The 17815-nt window shown below is 41.9% G+C and overlaps 1 protein-coding gene across 4 annotated transcripts in view; it reads left to right on the top strand.

The window, feature by feature from the left end:
- ACTL6A (actin like 6A) overlaps positions 1-17815 on the top strand; it is a 162417-nt gene that overhangs the window by 57626 nt on the left and 86976 nt on the right. For all 4 annotated transcript variants that reach the window (XM_029616707.1, XM_029616706.1, XM_029616709.1 and 1 more), the window contains exons 4-5: positions 12913-13013; positions 13380-13477. In XM_029616707.1, coding sequence (XP_029472567.1) covers positions 12913-13013; positions 13380-13477 — 199 coding nt within the window. The remainder of the gene's footprint in view (positions 1-12912; positions 13014-13379; positions 13478-17815) is intronic.

Genomic DNA, 17815 nt, shown 5'->3' with positions numbered 1-17815 from the left:
CCTTCTCTTTCTATGGGACATGCCAGCAGCCTATATATAACAGATTGCTACTCCATAGCGGAGGCATGATAGATTGCTATCTCAGTAGTGAAGTACAATATACCTATTGTTAGTTCTTCTCCTCAGAAGAGTATCATTGTACAGATTGCCAACTCCTCTTCCTTGGGGAATTGATCCATAACAGATTGCTACAGTCTTCCTTACAGGAGCATCTAACAGCAATTCGCTAACAGAATACTAACTCCGCCCTCCTAGTGGGGTAAGCACTAGAGCAGAGCTGTCCAAACTTTTCATGTTGGTGACACACTTTTTAGACAAACATAATTTCGGGACACAGTAATTCAGTCTACTAGCAAACCAGAGGTTAAAGGTTAAACGAACGAAATGTATTTTGACAATTTACGTATGTTTCCTTAAATATATACATAATAAAATGTTTCATGACACAACCTATCTTGTGAAAACCTTTCATTTATATTAAAAATATATAATATTCAAAGATTAATATTATTGTTATAATTTATGAATAACAATAATAAAACAAAGTTATTGTGTTATTCAATTTACCTCTTTAATGAGATATATGAGCTTGATGGGATGAACACAGCTTTTGAATATTTGGTGTTAATAAAGTCCAAAGGGTCTTCTACGTAATTTTAAAAAGCTGGCCAGTTTCACACTATAAAATTATTGATAGCCTCATTCAACTAATTATATATGGCTATGAGAGTGAAGTCTGGAATTTATAGGAAGGGACAGAATGTCAATATAAATCCTGCACCTCCAGTTCTGTAACTTTGTGCATCCACTGAAATTCCCCCAAACAATGGAGCTTGGATGTTTCCCTTACAGCTCATCATACTAAAAGATATTTTCAAATGCTGGTGTCACCTCACAGTAACAGCAGCACAAACACCTTCCACTGCCAGGCAAATTGTGAACTAAAATAAAACCTCACAAAAAAGACACTCAAAATCTATACTGCAATCCCATTGTAACATAACAGTAATAACACCAAGGACTCAAACAACAATAACTGTACCTGTGAAAAAGCAAGGGTAAATATTACACTGGGTCCTAGAATACCAATACACCACCTATTGAGGAAACACAACAAACCAGATTGCTATAGATTCCTATGCTAGCAGAATCTCTCATAATGGTCACACACACAGAGCAGAGACAGACCCTCACCAAATACAGAATACAAAATAAAGGAGCACAAATTAGGCAAAAACTGAAATGGAAACCCCAAGAAGCCAGACTCTGTGTATTAACAATGGAAAAACAGAACCACCATTCCTCATAAAACAAATAAAATCAAGAAACATAAAGCATCAGTTATAATAGTAAAACCATACTAATAAAAGAATATTTTAAAACTACTGATAAATAGAATTTCTATTAATTAAAATCATATACATTTTTTACAATTTCCCAAACACCAATAAAATATTTCAAAACAGCACATATATCAAATAACACCCAATAATTAAAATTAATAAGGATTTTAAAAAGCCCCTGCTGTCCATACGTGGGAGCTCTTGATTTCCAGTCACCCTGATATTGTCCAGGATTAGGAGGTTATCCTCTCTCACATAGACTCACATGTCCATTCTCTCTCACACATACACTGTCACATACATACACATTCATGCTCTTATACCCACCATAACCTCTCGCTCTCACAGACACTGACACACTCTCAGGCTCTAAGACACTCTCTCTCCCTCCACACACACACCCCACACAAACTCTTACTCCCCTGGATTTTCTCATACACACTCTCTCTGGCTCCCTCACATACACACAAACACACACACCCAGGCAAGCTTCCAGTCATTCTCACACACTGAAACTGACCCCCAGGCAGGCTTCCATTCATTTTCACACCACTCCCTCACCATTCCCCAGGTATGTACACATTCATTCTCACACACACAGACCCCCAGGCAGGCACCAATTCATTCTCACGCACACACATATACTACATACAGGCCGGCACCTATTCTCACGCATACAAACCCCAGGAAGACACCCATACATTCTCATACACAGACACACCCTCAGGCAGGCACCCATGCATTCACACACATACACCCCCAGGCAGACTCCCATTCATACACATGCACACACTAAAGGCAGACCCCCTTTCTTTCTTTTGCCAGCAACCTCGGAGCCTCTCTCATTCCTCTGCTGCCACTGTCACTGATGCCGCATGGCTATTGGGGAGGCGCTGATTGCTGCTATTGGCACTGAAGCCCATTCTGCTGCCTCCTCTGTGCAGGCCCCGTGGGTTTCCACTTCCTTCAAGTTGATCTCGTACATTGTGAGATCCGCATAGAGAAAGTGCTACTCTTGCACCTTACCAAAGATTACATGTGCCAATCAGTAAAAAGTAATTTATTTCTTTTTTTTTTTTTTTTTTTTTACCTTCGCTGTCTGATCTTAGTTTTCTAATCGGTTGGTCACAGGCTTTTTTGTTCCACCTCCCCTTTCTTATTTTTTTGCCAATTCCTTTCATATTGTCTTTTTTTTCTATTTCTTTTCTCTCCATCTATCTTCTTCCCTCAAACATTCAGTCAGGTTCTCATTCTCACATGCTCGCTCTCTCTCTCGCTCTCTCACACACACACAGGCTCTCACTCTCACATGCTCTCTCTCATACAATCATTCATACAGTCTCTCTTGCACATGCTGTCTGACTCTCACACACCCAGGCGCTCTCTCACTCCCACATGCTGTCTTGCTCAAGCACAGGCTCTCACTATCACATGCTGTCTCTCTCACACACATACAGGTTCTCACATGCTGTCTCTGCAAACATTCAGGTCCTCACACACGCACCCGATCTCTCAACGCACCTCATACACGCACACAATCTCTCAACTCATCTCATACACACACTCTACGGGCCTTCAGCCTCTCTCTTACCTCTGGGCCTCCTCTTCACGGGTCGCTGCAGGAAAGGCTCTGCAGCGGCCCTGATCTTCTCGGGCCGATCGCAGCGGCGGCCCTGATCTATTCGGACCGATCCGCGGTGGGGGCCCTGCTACCGGGCCTCCTCTTCTCCTCTTCTCGCATGCTGTAACAACGCTGCTCCTCTTCTGCACGCAACTGATGCTCCTCCCCCTTTCTGCCCGTGTGGCCCCGGCAACATTTTCCTTCCGGGGCCGCATGGGCAGGAAGAAGGAGGAGCATCTGCACGTTTCGACGTGACCTTGTTCTTCGGGCCGTGGTGAAGTGAGCTCCACCACGGTCCTACCAATCTTCCTGCTGTGTGTCTGCGGCACCAGCACAGCAATTCTTTACTGCTCAGCCGCCAGTGGGATGAGGTCTACCGGCGGCTGGATTGGCTCGCACTTGCTGGTGTGTCACGTGCACCGGGCTTGCGCGGCACACTGCAGGCGACACACTAAAGTGTCGCGACACACACTTTGGAAAGCTCTGCACTAGAGATAGCTAACTCCTCCCCTCTGGAGGAGCAGATCATGACATTGCTAACTCCTCCCCCTTTCAGGAGAAAAGCAGAACAGATTGCTAACTCCTCCCCTCTGGAGGAGGAGAGTGTAACACTAGCCTTGTTTCCATACTGAAAATGTTGTTTGAGTAAGTCTAATTGGTGTGCCACCCTTCCCAACTCCAAATCGTGAAATTCTCTACGTGCCTCTTAATTGTTGTGTGATATGAACCTCCATGTGTTTATGTCTAAGTTCTAACACAGCAATAGATTCTAAAAGCTGTAGCCTCTTCCTTGCAGTTTCTCATTTGACATATGCTGCCCTGGAAATAAATAATCCCCTTAGCACCACTTTCAGGCTCTCCCATAACGAGCTCGGGGACACCTCCCCATTGTCACTGGTGTCAAAGAAGTCCTGAATCACCTTTTTGACCTCCTCTATATACTCCTTGTCATCTAATAAGTGATCATTGAGACGCCAGAATCTAGTCCCATGATCCCCTCCCGACTGCCGGAGCTTTATCCATATCGGAGAGTGGTCAGACCAGGTTATATTACCAAGTTCTGTTTCTAGGATTTGGCTCACTAATGCTTTATCAATTAGATGGACTGAACCAAATCACGGTGAACCTAGAAGATGTGGTAGATTGATAAACTGAAGAGTAGTAAATCACCTGGACCGGATGGTATACACACCAGAGTTCTGAAGGAACTAAAAAATGAAATTTCAGACCTATTAGTAAAAATTTGTAACCTATCATTAAAATCATCCATTGTACCTGAGGACTGGAGGATAGCTAATGTAACCCCCATATTTAAAAAGGGCTCCAGGGGGGATCCGGGAAATTACAGACCGGTTAGCCTGACTTCAGTGCCAGGAAAAATAGTGGAAAATGTTCTAAACATCAAAATCACAGAACATATAGAAAGGCATGGTTTAATGGAACAAAGTCAGCATGGCTTTATCCAAGGCAAGTCTTGCCTACCAAATCTGCTTCACTTTTTTGAAGGAGTTGTTAAACATGTGGATAAAGGTGAACTGGTAGATGTAGTGTACTTGGATTTTCAGAAGGCATTTGACAAAGTTCCTCATGAGAGGCTTTTAGGAAAAGTAAAAAGTCATGGGATAGGTGGCGATGTCCTTTCGTGTATTACAAACTGGGCAAAAGACAGGAAACAGAGAGTAGGATTAAATGGACAATTTTCTCAGTGGAAGGGAGTGGGCAGTGGAGTGCCTCAGGGATCTGTACTGGGACCCTTACTTTTCAATATATTTAAAAATGATCTGGAAAGAAATACGACGTGTGAGGTAATCAAATTTGCATATGATACAAAATTGTTCAGAGTAGTTAAATCACAAGCAGATTGTGATAAATTGCAGGAAGACCATGTGAGGCTGGAAAATTGGGCATCTAAATGGCAGATGAAATTTAATGTGGACAAGTGCAAGGTGATGCATATAGGGAAAAATAACCCATGCTATAGTTACACAATGTTAGGTTCCACATTAGGTGCTACTACCCAAGAAAGAGATCTAGGCGTCATAGTGGATAACACATTGAAATCATCGGTTCAGTGTGCTGCGGCAGTCAGAAAAGCAAACAGAATGTTGGGAATTATTAGAAAGGGAATGGTGAATAAAACGGAAAATGTCATAATGCCTCTGTATCGCTCCATGGTGAGACCGCACCTTGAATACTGTGTACATTTCTGGTTGCTGCATCTCAAAAAAGATATATAATTGCGATGGAGAAGGTACAGAGAAGGGCTACCAAAATGATAAAGGGAATGGAACAGCTCCCCTATGAGGAAAGACTAAAGTGGTTAGGACTTTTCAGCTTGGAGAAGAGATGGCTGAGGGGGGATATGATAGAGGTGTTTAGAATCATGAGAGGTCTAGAATGGGTAGATGTGAATCGTTTTTTTTACTCTTTCGGATAATAGAAAGACTAGGGGGCACTCCATGAAGTTAGCATGTGGCACATTTAAAACTAATCGGAGAAAGTTCCTTTTCACTCAACACACAATTAACCTCTAGAATTTGTTGCCAGAGGATGTGGTTAGTGCAGTTAGTATAGCTGTGTTTAAAAAAGGATTGGATACGTTCTTGGACGAGAAGTCCATTACCTGCTATTAATTAAGTTGACTTAGATAATAACCACCGCTATTACTAGCAACGGTAACATTGAATAGACTTAGTTTTTGGGTACTTGCCAGGTTCTTATGGCCTGGATTGGCCACTGTTGGAAACAGGATGCTGGGCTTGATGGACCCTTGGTCTGACCCAGTATGGCATGTTCTTATGTTCTAAATAATCAAGTCTCGAGTAGGAGTGATGCAGATGTGAAAAATAAGTGTAATTACGTGATGTGGGATTTAGCAGTCTCCATATGTCAGTGAGTCCTCTATCCTCTATTAGATGTTTCAGCGCTTGTCTCCCTCTTTTTCCCTCCTCCGGTTCCAGATCCAGTGTTATCTAAGTATGGATTCCTAGTTACGTTAAAATCCCCACCAATGATTGTGTCCTTCAGACCAATCCCCTATTATTTTAGATATATTTTGGAAAAAATCTACCTGCTCGCTTGTGGGAGCATCGTATACAGTGTATTATGTATCGTCATCTTCAACAAGATATATCGGCCTTCTACATCTCTTAGAACTGTGCCCACTTCTGCTGTGATGTGATGTGATGTGATTAGAGAGCAATATACCCGCCCTGCAATATTTCCCACCCTTAGTGGCAGCAGCATGGTAATAATGAGAGTAGTCCCTTGAGGATAAAAGTTTCTCAAACCATTTAGCCAGGTATGTCTCCTGGCAAAACCCAATGTTAACCCTCTGAGTTTTCATGCCATGAAAAAAGGTTTTCCTTTTCATCTGAGTATTCAACCCTTTAGTGTTTAGGGAAACTATTTTTAAGCTATCCATCTATATAGATAATAAAGTTTTTACCACCTCTCGTACCATTCCTTCTTGTCTCCACTTTATTGTGTCCTATAAAGACACCCTGCCTTGGTTTCCCCCTTTTACCCCGCTCCACAGCTTATCTGTCTGACTTCCGTACCAAATGGTGCTTATCTGTCCCCTCCTCTTTTCGCCCCCTCCCTTCCCACTTGACCCACTATCTCTTCTGTGGGTCTCTCCCTTGGAGAGTGATGTCAACACCACGCAAGCCCCCCTCTTACCTCCCCACCCCCTCTCCTCATCAGGTTATACAGGAACAGTCTTATTGCCTCGATCATATAACAAGAGAATAAACAGATCATGAACCTAAACTGATGACAAGGCTATGTTTCACCTTTGTACCCTCTTTGTGAACCTGGATTCCGCAGGATCTTACTAATACCTCGGGATTGTCCCTTCGCCCCATCCTGGGCCTTTAGATGCAGTGGAATCCCCTGAATGTCTGCGCAGTCTTTTCCCGCCTTTGGGCACGCTTTGCCATTTTGGATATTCACGTTGGAGTGCGGTCCCCGATGTCCCTGCAGCCATGGTCCGTCTTTCCTCGGTCAGGAAGCCCGCCGCTCGTAAGATGTCCTCAGCATCTGTCACTTTTTGGACCCGAGATGTGATGCCATTGATGGTAAAACTGAGTCTGAAAGGGAAGAGCCAGCAATAGCGAAGGTTTTGGCCCCGCAGAGCTTGCACCACTGCCCTGAACTCACGTCATTTTTGTATAGTGGTGATTGCCGGATCTTGAAAAATTTCAATCTTATGGCCATTCCACCTCACAGTTCCTTGTTTCCTGGCAGTGCTCATCACCTTTTCTTTAACAGCAAAATTATGAAAGCAGGCGATTATATCTTTTGCCTGATTGTTCCTCTGTGCCCCCAGTGTCCTGTGTGCTCTGTCCAGCGAGAAGTTTGTCGTGCCTTCTGGGATATTTCCATCTTCCAGCAATTGTAAACAGATTTCTTGAACCACCCTAGAGCTATCTGCATACTCAGCATTTTCGGGGATGCCACGAAAACAGAGGTTGGACCTCCGCATTCTATTTTCCATGTCTTTCAGGTGTCTGGATAAATCTTCCTGCGTATCCTTTATTTTTTGTTGTTCCTCACTCAAGTATCGGGCTGTTGTTTATTGCTCCTCTAAGCCTTCCTCTGTGGTTTCCATGCGGCGCGTCAGTTCATTGACTTCTGTTTTGAGGCCCGCTATTAATTCTTCCATCTCCTGGCGGTATTGTGCCATATCTTCGCGCAGTGCCCCAAACCATGCTTTAAATTACGCCCAGGAGGGTAAAGCACTGTCTCCCTGCTCTGTTTGCCCAGAATTTACCTCCTCCTCTGTTCCTGGCAGTGATCCAGGCCCGCCCGCCATTTTGTCCTTCTGCTCGGTTTCCAATTCCGTTGCCGCCGCAGCAAAAGAGAATCATTTTAAATCCATTTTTTTCTTTGCAGAGGTCATGCTGTCTGTGAGGGAATTACTGCTTCGGTTTTTTTGCAAAATCAGAGGGTTTAATCTGCCGATGGTGTCTCATTTTGGGAGCGGGGGGTAAGCAGCCAGAGGCAAGGGTTATTTTTCCCTATATGCAATACCTTGCACTTGTCCACATTAAATTTCATCTGCCATTTGGATGCCCAATCTTCCAGTCTTGCAAGGTCATCCTGTAATGTATCACTATCCGCTTGTGATTTAACTACTCTGAATATCCCATGACGTTTTAGTTTTCTTAGAAGCCTCTCATGAGGGATTTTGTCAAATGCCTTTTGAAAATCCAAATACACTACATCTACCGGTTCACCTTTATCCACATGTTTATTAACCCCTTCAAAAAAATGAAGCAGATTTGTTAGGCAAGACTTCCCTTGGGTTAATCCATGTTGACTGTGTTCCATTAAACCATGTCTTTCTATATGCTCTACGATTTTGATCTTGAGAATAGTTTCCACTATTTTTCCCAGCACTGAAGTCAGGCTCACTGGTCTATAGTTACCCGGATCGCCCCTGGTGCCTTTTTAAATATTGGGGTTACATTGGCCATCCTCCAGTCTTCAGGTACAATGGATGATTTTAATGATAGGTTACAAATTTTAACTAATAGATCAGAAATTTCATTTCTGAGTTCCTTCAGTACCCTAGGATGCATACCATCTGGTCCAGGTGATTTGCTACTCTTTAGTTTGTCAGTCTGGCCTACTACGTCTTCCAAGTTCACAGCAATTTCGTTCAGTTCGTCTGACTCATCACCCCTGAAAACCATCTCAGGAACTGGTATCTCCCCAAGATCCTCATTAGTAAACACGGAAGCAAAGAATTCATTTAGTCTTTCTGCAATGGCCTTATCTTCCCTAAGAGCCCCTTTAACCCCTTGGTCATCTAATGGTCCAACCAACTCCATCACAGGTTTCTTGCTTCGGATATATTTAAAAAAGTTTTTTATTATGAGTTTTTACCTCTATGGCCAAGTTAATTTCAAAATCTCTCTTCGCCTGTCTTATCAATGTTTTACACTTAAACTTGACAATGCTTATGTTTTATCCTATTTTCTTCAGATGGATCCTTCTTCCAATTTTTGAAGGATGTTTTTTTAGCTAAAATAGCCTCTTTGACTTCACCTTTTAACCATGACTGTAATCGTTTTGCCTTCCTTTCACCTTTCTTAATGTGTGGAATACATATGGACTGCGCCTCTAGGATTGTATTTTTAAACAATTCCATGCCTGTTGAACATTCTTAACCTTTGCAACTGCACCTTTCAGGTTTTTTTTCTATTTTCCTCATTTTATCAAAGTTTCCCTTTTGAAAGTTTAGTGTTAGAGCTGCAGATTTACTTATTGTCCCCCTTCCAGTTATTAGTTTAAATTTGATCATGTTATGAGCACTGTTGCCAAGTGGCCCCACCACCGTTACCTCTCTCACCAAATCCTGCGTTCCACTAAGAATTAAATCTAAAATAGCTTCCTCTCTTGTTGGTTCCTGAACCAATTGCTCCATGAAGCAGTCATTTATTACATCCAGGAACTTTGTCTCTAGCAAGTCCTGATATTACATTTACCCAGTCAATATTGGGGTAATTGAAATCTCCCATTATTATTGCATTGCCAAATTGGTTAGCTTCCTTGATTTCTCTTAGCATTTCATTATCTGTCTGATCATTTTGTCCAGGTGGACGGTAGTATACTCCTATCACTATATTCTTACCCAAAACACATGGGATTTCTACCCATATAGATTCTACTGAGCATTTACTCTCTTGTATGATCTTTATCCTGTTGGACTCTATACCCTCCCGGACATAAAGTGCCATACCCCCACCAAGTTGATCCTCCCTATCATTGCGATATAATTTGTACCCTGATATAGCACTTTCCCATTGGTTATCCTCCTTCCACCAAGTCTCTAGATGCCAATTTTGTTAATCTCATCATTTGCTGCTATACACTCTAACTCTCCCATCTTACTTCTTAGACTTCTAGCATTGGCATACAGACATTTCAAAGTGTGGGTTTTTTTTGTATTCACAACCTGCTTTTCAGTTGTTAGGGATAATTCGGAAATCATTAGCTTCTGTGAATTTTTTACATATAGGCACATGGACTATGTTTGCTTTTAATGGAACCTCTCTGTTGGGATGCTCTGTTTCATTAGTATCCTTCAAGGGTACATTTCTCCGAACCATGCACTGCTGAGTGACTGCCTGCTTTCCCCCTTGTTCTAGTTTAAAAGCTGCTCTATCTCCTTTTTGAAAGTTAGTGCCAGCAGCTTGGTTCCACTCTGGTTAAGGTGTAGCCCATCTTTTCGGAAAAGTCTCCCCTTTCTCCAAACGTTTTCCCAGTTCCTTACAAAGCTGAATCCCTCTTCCCTGCACCATCATCTCATCCACGCATTGGAGCTCTGCCTGCCTCTGGGGACCTGCATGTGGAACAGGGAGCATTTCAGAGAATGCCACCCTGGAGGTTCTGGATTTCAGCTTCCTACCTAAAATCCTAAATTTGGCTTCCAGAACCTCTCTCCCACGTTTTCCTATGTCGTTGATGCCCACATGTACCACGACAGCCGGCTCCTCCCCAGCACTGTCTATAATCCTATCTAGGTGACGTGTGAGGTCTGCCACCTTCGCACCAGGCAGGCAAGTTACCAGGCGGTCCTCACGTCCACCAGCCACCCTGCTATCTACATTTCTAATAATCGAATCACCAACTATGATGGCCGGCCTAACCCTTCCCTCCTGGGCAGTAGTCCTGGGAGACTTGTCCTCAGTGTGAGAGGACAATACATCACCTGGAGAGCAGGTCCTTCCTACAGGATCACTTCCTGCTACACCAGGGGGATGTTCTCTTACTAGGAGTCCTTTCTGATCCAAGGCAGCACTGGGGCTGCCAGACTGGATTTGGGACTTGGCTACTATGTCCCTGAAGGTCTCATCAATGTACCTCTCTGTCTGCCTCAGCTCCTCCAAGTCTACTACTCTAGCCTCCAGAGATCGGACTCGTTCCCTGAGAGCCAGGAGCTCTCTCACCGGCGGGTAAAAAATCATACATGTGATACTCAATGCAAAAGACTGGAAAGCCCCCTCTTGCTGCTGGACTGCTGCCTTCATTTTAGTTTTATTAAATTTAGGAGACTAAGGGAGTTGGAATGAGAGTATTTTAAATTTACAGGTGAATTTACTAATTAATCAGCTAGTGTCCTACAAGGGGATGATTAAACTTTCAGTAAGGGCTGGTACAATAGTATGATTTAGATAAGACCTGATTGATTTTTAATGAGAAAGTGTCGTGCCAAAAAATCAAGGGTTGAGTGGGTGGGAAAGACAGACACTAGAATTAACTATCTCTGGCTTGCATGTTACCTCAGACACACAAACTCTAAAGAATATATCCCTTAATTTCACCTTTCACAAGCCCAAAAATTTCTTGAAAGCTATACTTGCCAATCCTCTTTAACCACTGCTAAATTAATCTTTACTCAGTTAATGGAAGGGTTTGAGATTCGCGCGCCTAACAGCGCGCGCTTCCGGTCCTCCTCTTCTGCAAAGGGTGCGGGTCCTCTGGAAGCTGGGGCTCATTGTTTGTTTGGGTTTAAGCTGTCTCCCTGTCAGTTACCAATAGCACTGTGGTTGTTGTGCCTGTTGGCACCTGGTTGATGTCTGTTGGTCCCCTTTGTGTTGGGGAGTAGCCTGTAGCTAGGGATTCATCCATCTGTGAAGACTACCATCCTGCTTGTCCTAGGAAAAAGCAGAGTTGCTCACCTCTAACAGGTGTTCTCCTAGGACAGCAGGATGTTAGTCCTAATGAAACCCGCCGGCCACCCTGCAGAGTTTGGGTTTCTCTTATTTTTTGCTTATTTTTTATCATAATTCTATATTACGAGACTGAAGAGGGGACCCTGCATGGAATAGGGCTTGCTGGGCATAAGTATGCTCAGACAAAGTTCCAGAAACCTTTGGTTTTTTTTCCATACTGGCCTCTATAGTGGATTCAAAAGAGGAAGTTTCATAAACACTTAACTTATATTTTATATCTTCAATGATCACTTTGACAAAGGAGTCTCCGGGTTCGATGTTTCAAAATCACCAATGCAGTATCTTAAAGGAATGCGTCTCCAAACTTTTTTTTTTACTATATATATGTCTTGCTCACCATCCGTACTATGGAGACAAATTTCCATACGAAGTTTCTGGAGTAACATCCAAATTCTCAATAGGCGCAAATAATTAAAGGTCATGGACACCCTAGCTAGGGTTAGACATATAAACTGAAAGCAGTTTTCTTGATTTCATAAGAAATCCCCAGTCCTAGGGGCACTTGGTGATCTCATTTAAGTTAAGTGTATCTGTTGATAAAGAGAAACAGAAGACTCCTTCCTTCCGCTCGCTCTTCAGAAACCTCCCGGTCCTGGCTTAAGATCAGCGTTTCGACTGGTGAAGGAAAACTGACAACTCCTTCTTCCATCCTCTTCTCAAAGAACTCCCAATGCTGCAGTGTTTTGGCACCGCTGTGCATGCATCAGGGGAACACATCAAAACGCTGCACATACATCCAAAATCAACAAGTCTATTGTTATGAAGGTCCTCTCTGCAGCTAGTTGATTGAATTGTTCAATGTATTCAAAGTGTCACTGTCTGCAAAAATGTTTTGAGGATGTGAATGCTGTACTGATTTTTGCTAACTTGTATTGCAAAAAAATGTTAAAATATAAGGAATGCGGCTTTTATTATAATTGTATGCTTTAAAAACAATTCTTTTCCCAAGTTCTCAAGCCAGCTGTTCATGAAAATGTGTATAGGTTGAGGCCTGTACAGGTTCATATGCAGTACAAGCAGGTCAGAATTGTAATACCCCAATTTTACCTTGCCAGAGCTTTCAAAATGAAGAATATTTTCAGGAATTAAATAAAATCAGAATTAATTTTGTTTATACTATCCTAAACAAAAATATTGGTAGTACTGTTATGTTTAAAATGGCTTGACACTGTAAGTTTTACTGATGTTTTACAAATGTTTTCAGTTGAAGATTGGGACAGCTTCCAGTCAATTTTGGATCATACTTATAAAATGCATATCAAATCAGAAGCAAGCCTACATCCAGTCCTAATGTCCGAGGCACCGGTAAATATTAAGATGTTTTGTGGCTAGAAGCATAGTAGTGAACACAACAAAAAACTGTGAAACTGTAGAATATAATGAATATTACTTAGAAAGCATGCTGAAATGGCCTTTTGTTCTACTACTCACGTAAATTGCTATACTACAATCGGTGTAATGTGACCATTTCATTTTCACAGTTTTTGCTTGCAGAGACCTAATTTAAGCCATATTTAATAATGGAAAAACATTCCAAGTTCTATTAGCAAATTGCTTGGATAGCTGTGGAATCTTTGCAGAATCGAGTAGATGGTTTTGTGTTTTTCCATCAGTCTACACGCTGTTGCTAATTACTATCTCTTTTTTTTTTTTTTTTTTTTTTTTCTCTAGTGGAATACTAGAGTGAAGAGAGAGAAGTTGACAGAACTAATGTTTGAACATTACAATATTCCAGCATTCTTCCTTTGTAAAACTGCTGTTCTGACTGCGTATCCTTGAATTTCTTCCACCAAACATTGCTGTGTTTTAAATGGAGGTTGCTGGAACAGTATACAATACTGTGTGTGTGTGTGTGTGTGTGTGTGTGTATATGTGTATATATATATATATATATATATATATATATATATATATATATATATATATATATATATATACCAACAAATTTCCCAACAAATTCTTGTCAGGGTATAAAGCACTGTTGTAACATATAATAAAATATTTCAAAGAATATGGCTATTTTTAATACTATAAAAATTTATTTATGATTTCAACCAAATCACCAATAATATGCAAATGTATGTTTTACAAACTATGAGATACAATTTACTAAAAACCTCACCACAAACCTTAATATTTATTGACCCTCCATCCTGTTCTAGTATAACCCTCAAGCTGACCCTAATCAATTAAATAATCCCCCCTCTCTCATTGACGTTAAAGCAGATCAATGGAAAAGATACACCACTTAGTACTTCAACTATCTTCAATAAGAACATAAGAACATAAGAAAATGCCATACTGGGTCAGACCAAGGGTCCATCAAGCCCAGCATCCTGTTTCCAACAGTGGCCAATCCAGGCCATAAGAACCTGGCAAGTACCCAAAAACTAAGTCTATTCCATGTAACCATTGCTAATGGCAGTGGCTATTCTCTAAGTGAACCTAATAGCAGGTAATGGACTTCTCCTCCAAGAACTTATCCAATCCTTTTTTAAACACAGCTATACTACCTGCACGAACCACATTCTCTGGCAACAAATTCCAGAGTTTAATTGTGCGTTGAGTAAAAAAGAACTTTCTCCGATTAGTTTTAAATGTGCCCCATGCTAACTTCATGGAGTGTCCCCTAGTCCTTCTACTATCTGAAAGAGTAAATAACCGATTCACATCTACCCGTTCTAGACCTCTCATGATTTTAAACACCTCTATCATATCCCCCCTCAGTCGTCTCTTCTCCAAGCTGAAAAGTCCTAATCTCTTTAGTCTTTCCTCATAGGGGAGTTGTTCCATTCCCCTTATCATTTTGGTAGCCCTTCTCTGTACCTTCTCCATCGCAATTATATCTTTTTTGAGATGCGGCGACCAGAATTGTACACAGTATTCAAGGTGCGGTCTCACCATGGAGCGATACAGAGGCATTATGACATTTTCCGTTTTATTCATCATTCCTTTTCTAATAATTCCCAACATTCTGTTTGCTTTTTTGACTGCCGCAGCACACTGAACCGACGATTTCAATGTGTTATCCACTATGACACCTAGATCTCTTTCTTGGGTTGTAGCACCTAATATGGAACCCAACATCGTGTAATTATAGCATGGGTTATTTTTCCCTATATGCATCACCTTGCACTTTTCCACATTAAATTTCATCTGCCATTTGGATGCCCAATTTTCCAGTCTCACAAGGTCTTCCTGCAATTTATCACAATCTGCTTGTGATTTAACTACTCTGCACAATTTTGTGTCATCTGCAAATTTGATTATCTCACTCGTCGTATTTCTTTCCAGATCATTTATAAATATATTGAACAGTAAGGGTCCCAATACAGATCCCTGAGGCACTCCACTGTCCACTCCCTTCCACTGAGAAAATTGCCCATTTAATCCTACTCTCTGTTTCCTGTCTTTTAGCCAGTTTGCAATCCACGAAAGGACATCGCCACCTATCCCATGACTTTTTACTTTTCCTAGAAGCCTCTCATGAGGAACTTTGTCAAACGCCTTCTGAAAATCCAAGTATACTATATCTACCGGTTCACCTTTATCCACATGTTTATTAACTCCTTCAAAAAAGTGAAGCAGATTTGTGAGGCAAGACTTGCCCTGGGTAAAGCCATGCTGACTTTGTTCCATTAAACCATGTCTTTCTATATGTTCTGTGATTTTGATGTTTAGAACACTTTCCACTATTTTTCCTGGCACTGAAGTCAGGCTAACCGGTCTGTAGTTTCCCGGATCGCCCCTGGAGCCCTTTTTAAATATTGGGGTTACATTTGCTATCCTCCAGTCTTCAGGTACAATGGATGATTTTAATGATAAGTTACAAATTTTTACTAATAGGTCTGAAATTTCATTTTTTAGTTCCTTCAGAACTCTGGGGTGTATACCATCCGGTCCAGGTGATTTACTACTCTTCAGTTTGTCAATCAGGCCTACCACATCTTCTAGGTTCACCGTGATTTGATTCAGTCCATCTGAATCATTACCCATGAAAACCTTCTCCATTACGGGTACCTCCCCAACATCCTCTTCAGTAAACACCGAAGCAAAGAAATCATTTAATCTTTCCGCGATGGCCTTATCTTCTCTAAGTGCCCCTTTAACCCCTCGATCATCTAAAGGTCCAACTGACTCCCTCACAGGCTTTCTGCTTCGGATATATTTAAAAAAGTTTTTACTGTGAGTTTTTGCCTCTACAGCCAACTTCTTTTCAAATTCTCTCTTAGCCTGTCTTATCAATGTCTTACATTTAACTTGCCAATGTTTATGCTTTATCCTATTTTCTTCTGTTGGATCCTTCTTCCAATTTTTGAATGAAGATCTTTTGGCTAAAATAGCTTCTTTCACCTCCCCTTTTAACCATGCCGGTAATCGTTTTGCCTTCTTTCCACCTTTCTTAATGTGTGGAATACATCTGGACTGTGCTTCTAGAATGGTATTTTTTAACAATGACCACGCCTCTTGGACATTTTTTACTTTTGTAGCTGCTCCTTTCAGTTTTTTTCTAACAATTTTTCTCATTTTATCAAAGTTTCCCTTTTGAAAGTTTAGCACGAGAGCTTTGGATTTGCACACTGTTCCTTTTCCAGTCATTAAATCAAATCTGATCATATTATGATCACTATTGCCAAGCGGCCCCACCACCGTTACCTCTCTCACCAAGTCCTGTGCTCCACTGAGAATTAGATCTAAAATTGCTCCCTCTCTCGTCGGTTCCTGAACCATTTGCTCCATAAAGCTATCATTTATTCCATCCAGGAACGTTATCTCTCTAGCGTGACCCGATGATACATTTACCCAGTCTATATTGGGGTAATTGAAGTCTCCCATTATTACTGCACTACCAATTTGGTTGGCTTCCCTAATTTCTCTTAGCATTTCACTGTCCATCTCACCATCTTGACCAGGTGGACGGTAGTATACCCCTATCACTGTAGTCTTCCCTGATACACAAGGGATTTCTACCCATAAAGATTCAATTTTGTATTTAGTCTCATGCAGGATGTTTATCCTGTTGGACTCTATGCCATCCCGGACATAAAGCGCCACACCTCCTCCCGACTGCTCCTCTCTGTCATTGCGATATAATTTGTACCCCGGTATAGCACTGTCCCATTGGTTATCCTCTTTCCACCATGTCTCTGAGATGCCAATTAAGTCTATGTCATCATTTACTGCTATACATTCTAATTCTCCCATCTTACTTCTTAGACTTCTGGCATTAGCATACAAACATTTCAAAGTTTGTTTTTTGATTGTATTTTTATTCTGCTTTTTAATTGATAGGGATAAGTTAGAATTTTTTAGCTCAGGTGAGTTTTTAGTTACAGGCATTTGGACTACTTTTCTAATTATTGGAACCTCACTGTCGGGATGCCCTAATTCTAGTGCATCATTAGTATCCTTTAAAGATACATCTCTCCGAACCATGCGCTGCTGAGCGACTGTCGGCTTTCCCCTTTGTTCTAGTTTAAAAGCTGCTCTATCTCCTTTTTAAGGGTTAGCGCCAGCAGTCTGGTTCCATCCTGGTTAAGGTGGAGCCCATCCCTTCGGAAGAGACTCCCCCTTCCCCAAAAGGTTCCCCAGTTCCTAACAAAACTGAATCCCTCTTCCTTGCACCATCGTCTCATCCACGCATTGAGACTCCGGAGCTCTGCCTGCCTCTGGTGACCTGCGCGTGGAACAGGGAGCATTTCAGAGAATGCTACCCTGGAGGTTCTGGATTTAATCTTTCTACCTAAGAGCCTAAATTTGGCTTCCAGAACCTCCCTCCCACATTTTCCTATGTCGTTGGTGCCCACGTGTACCACGACAGCCGGCTCCTCCCCAGCACTGTCTAAAATCCTATCTAGGTGACGCGTGAGGTCCGCCACCTTCGCACCAGGTAGGCATGTTACCAGGCGATCCTCACGCCCACCAGCCACCCAGCTATCTACATTCCTAATAATCGAATCACCAACTATGACGGCCGACCTAACCCTTCCCTCCTGGGCAGTAGGCCTGGGGAGATATCCTCAGTGCGAAAGGACAATGCATCACCTAGAGAGCAGGTCCTTGCTACAGGATCCTTTCCTGCTACATCTGGTTGGTGCTCTCCCATT

The sequence above is a fragment of the Rhinatrema bivittatum genome, chromosome 9 (assembly GCF_901001135.1).
Source record: "Rhinatrema bivittatum chromosome 9, aRhiBiv1.1, whole genome shotgun sequence".
In the NCBI taxonomy this organism is placed as follows: Eukaryota; Metazoa; Chordata; class Amphibia; order Gymnophiona; family Rhinatrematidae; genus Rhinatrema; species Rhinatrema bivittatum.
The sequence above is the reverse complement of the archived record's forward strand: the minus strand, read 5'-3'. Positions and strand labels throughout refer to the sequence as shown.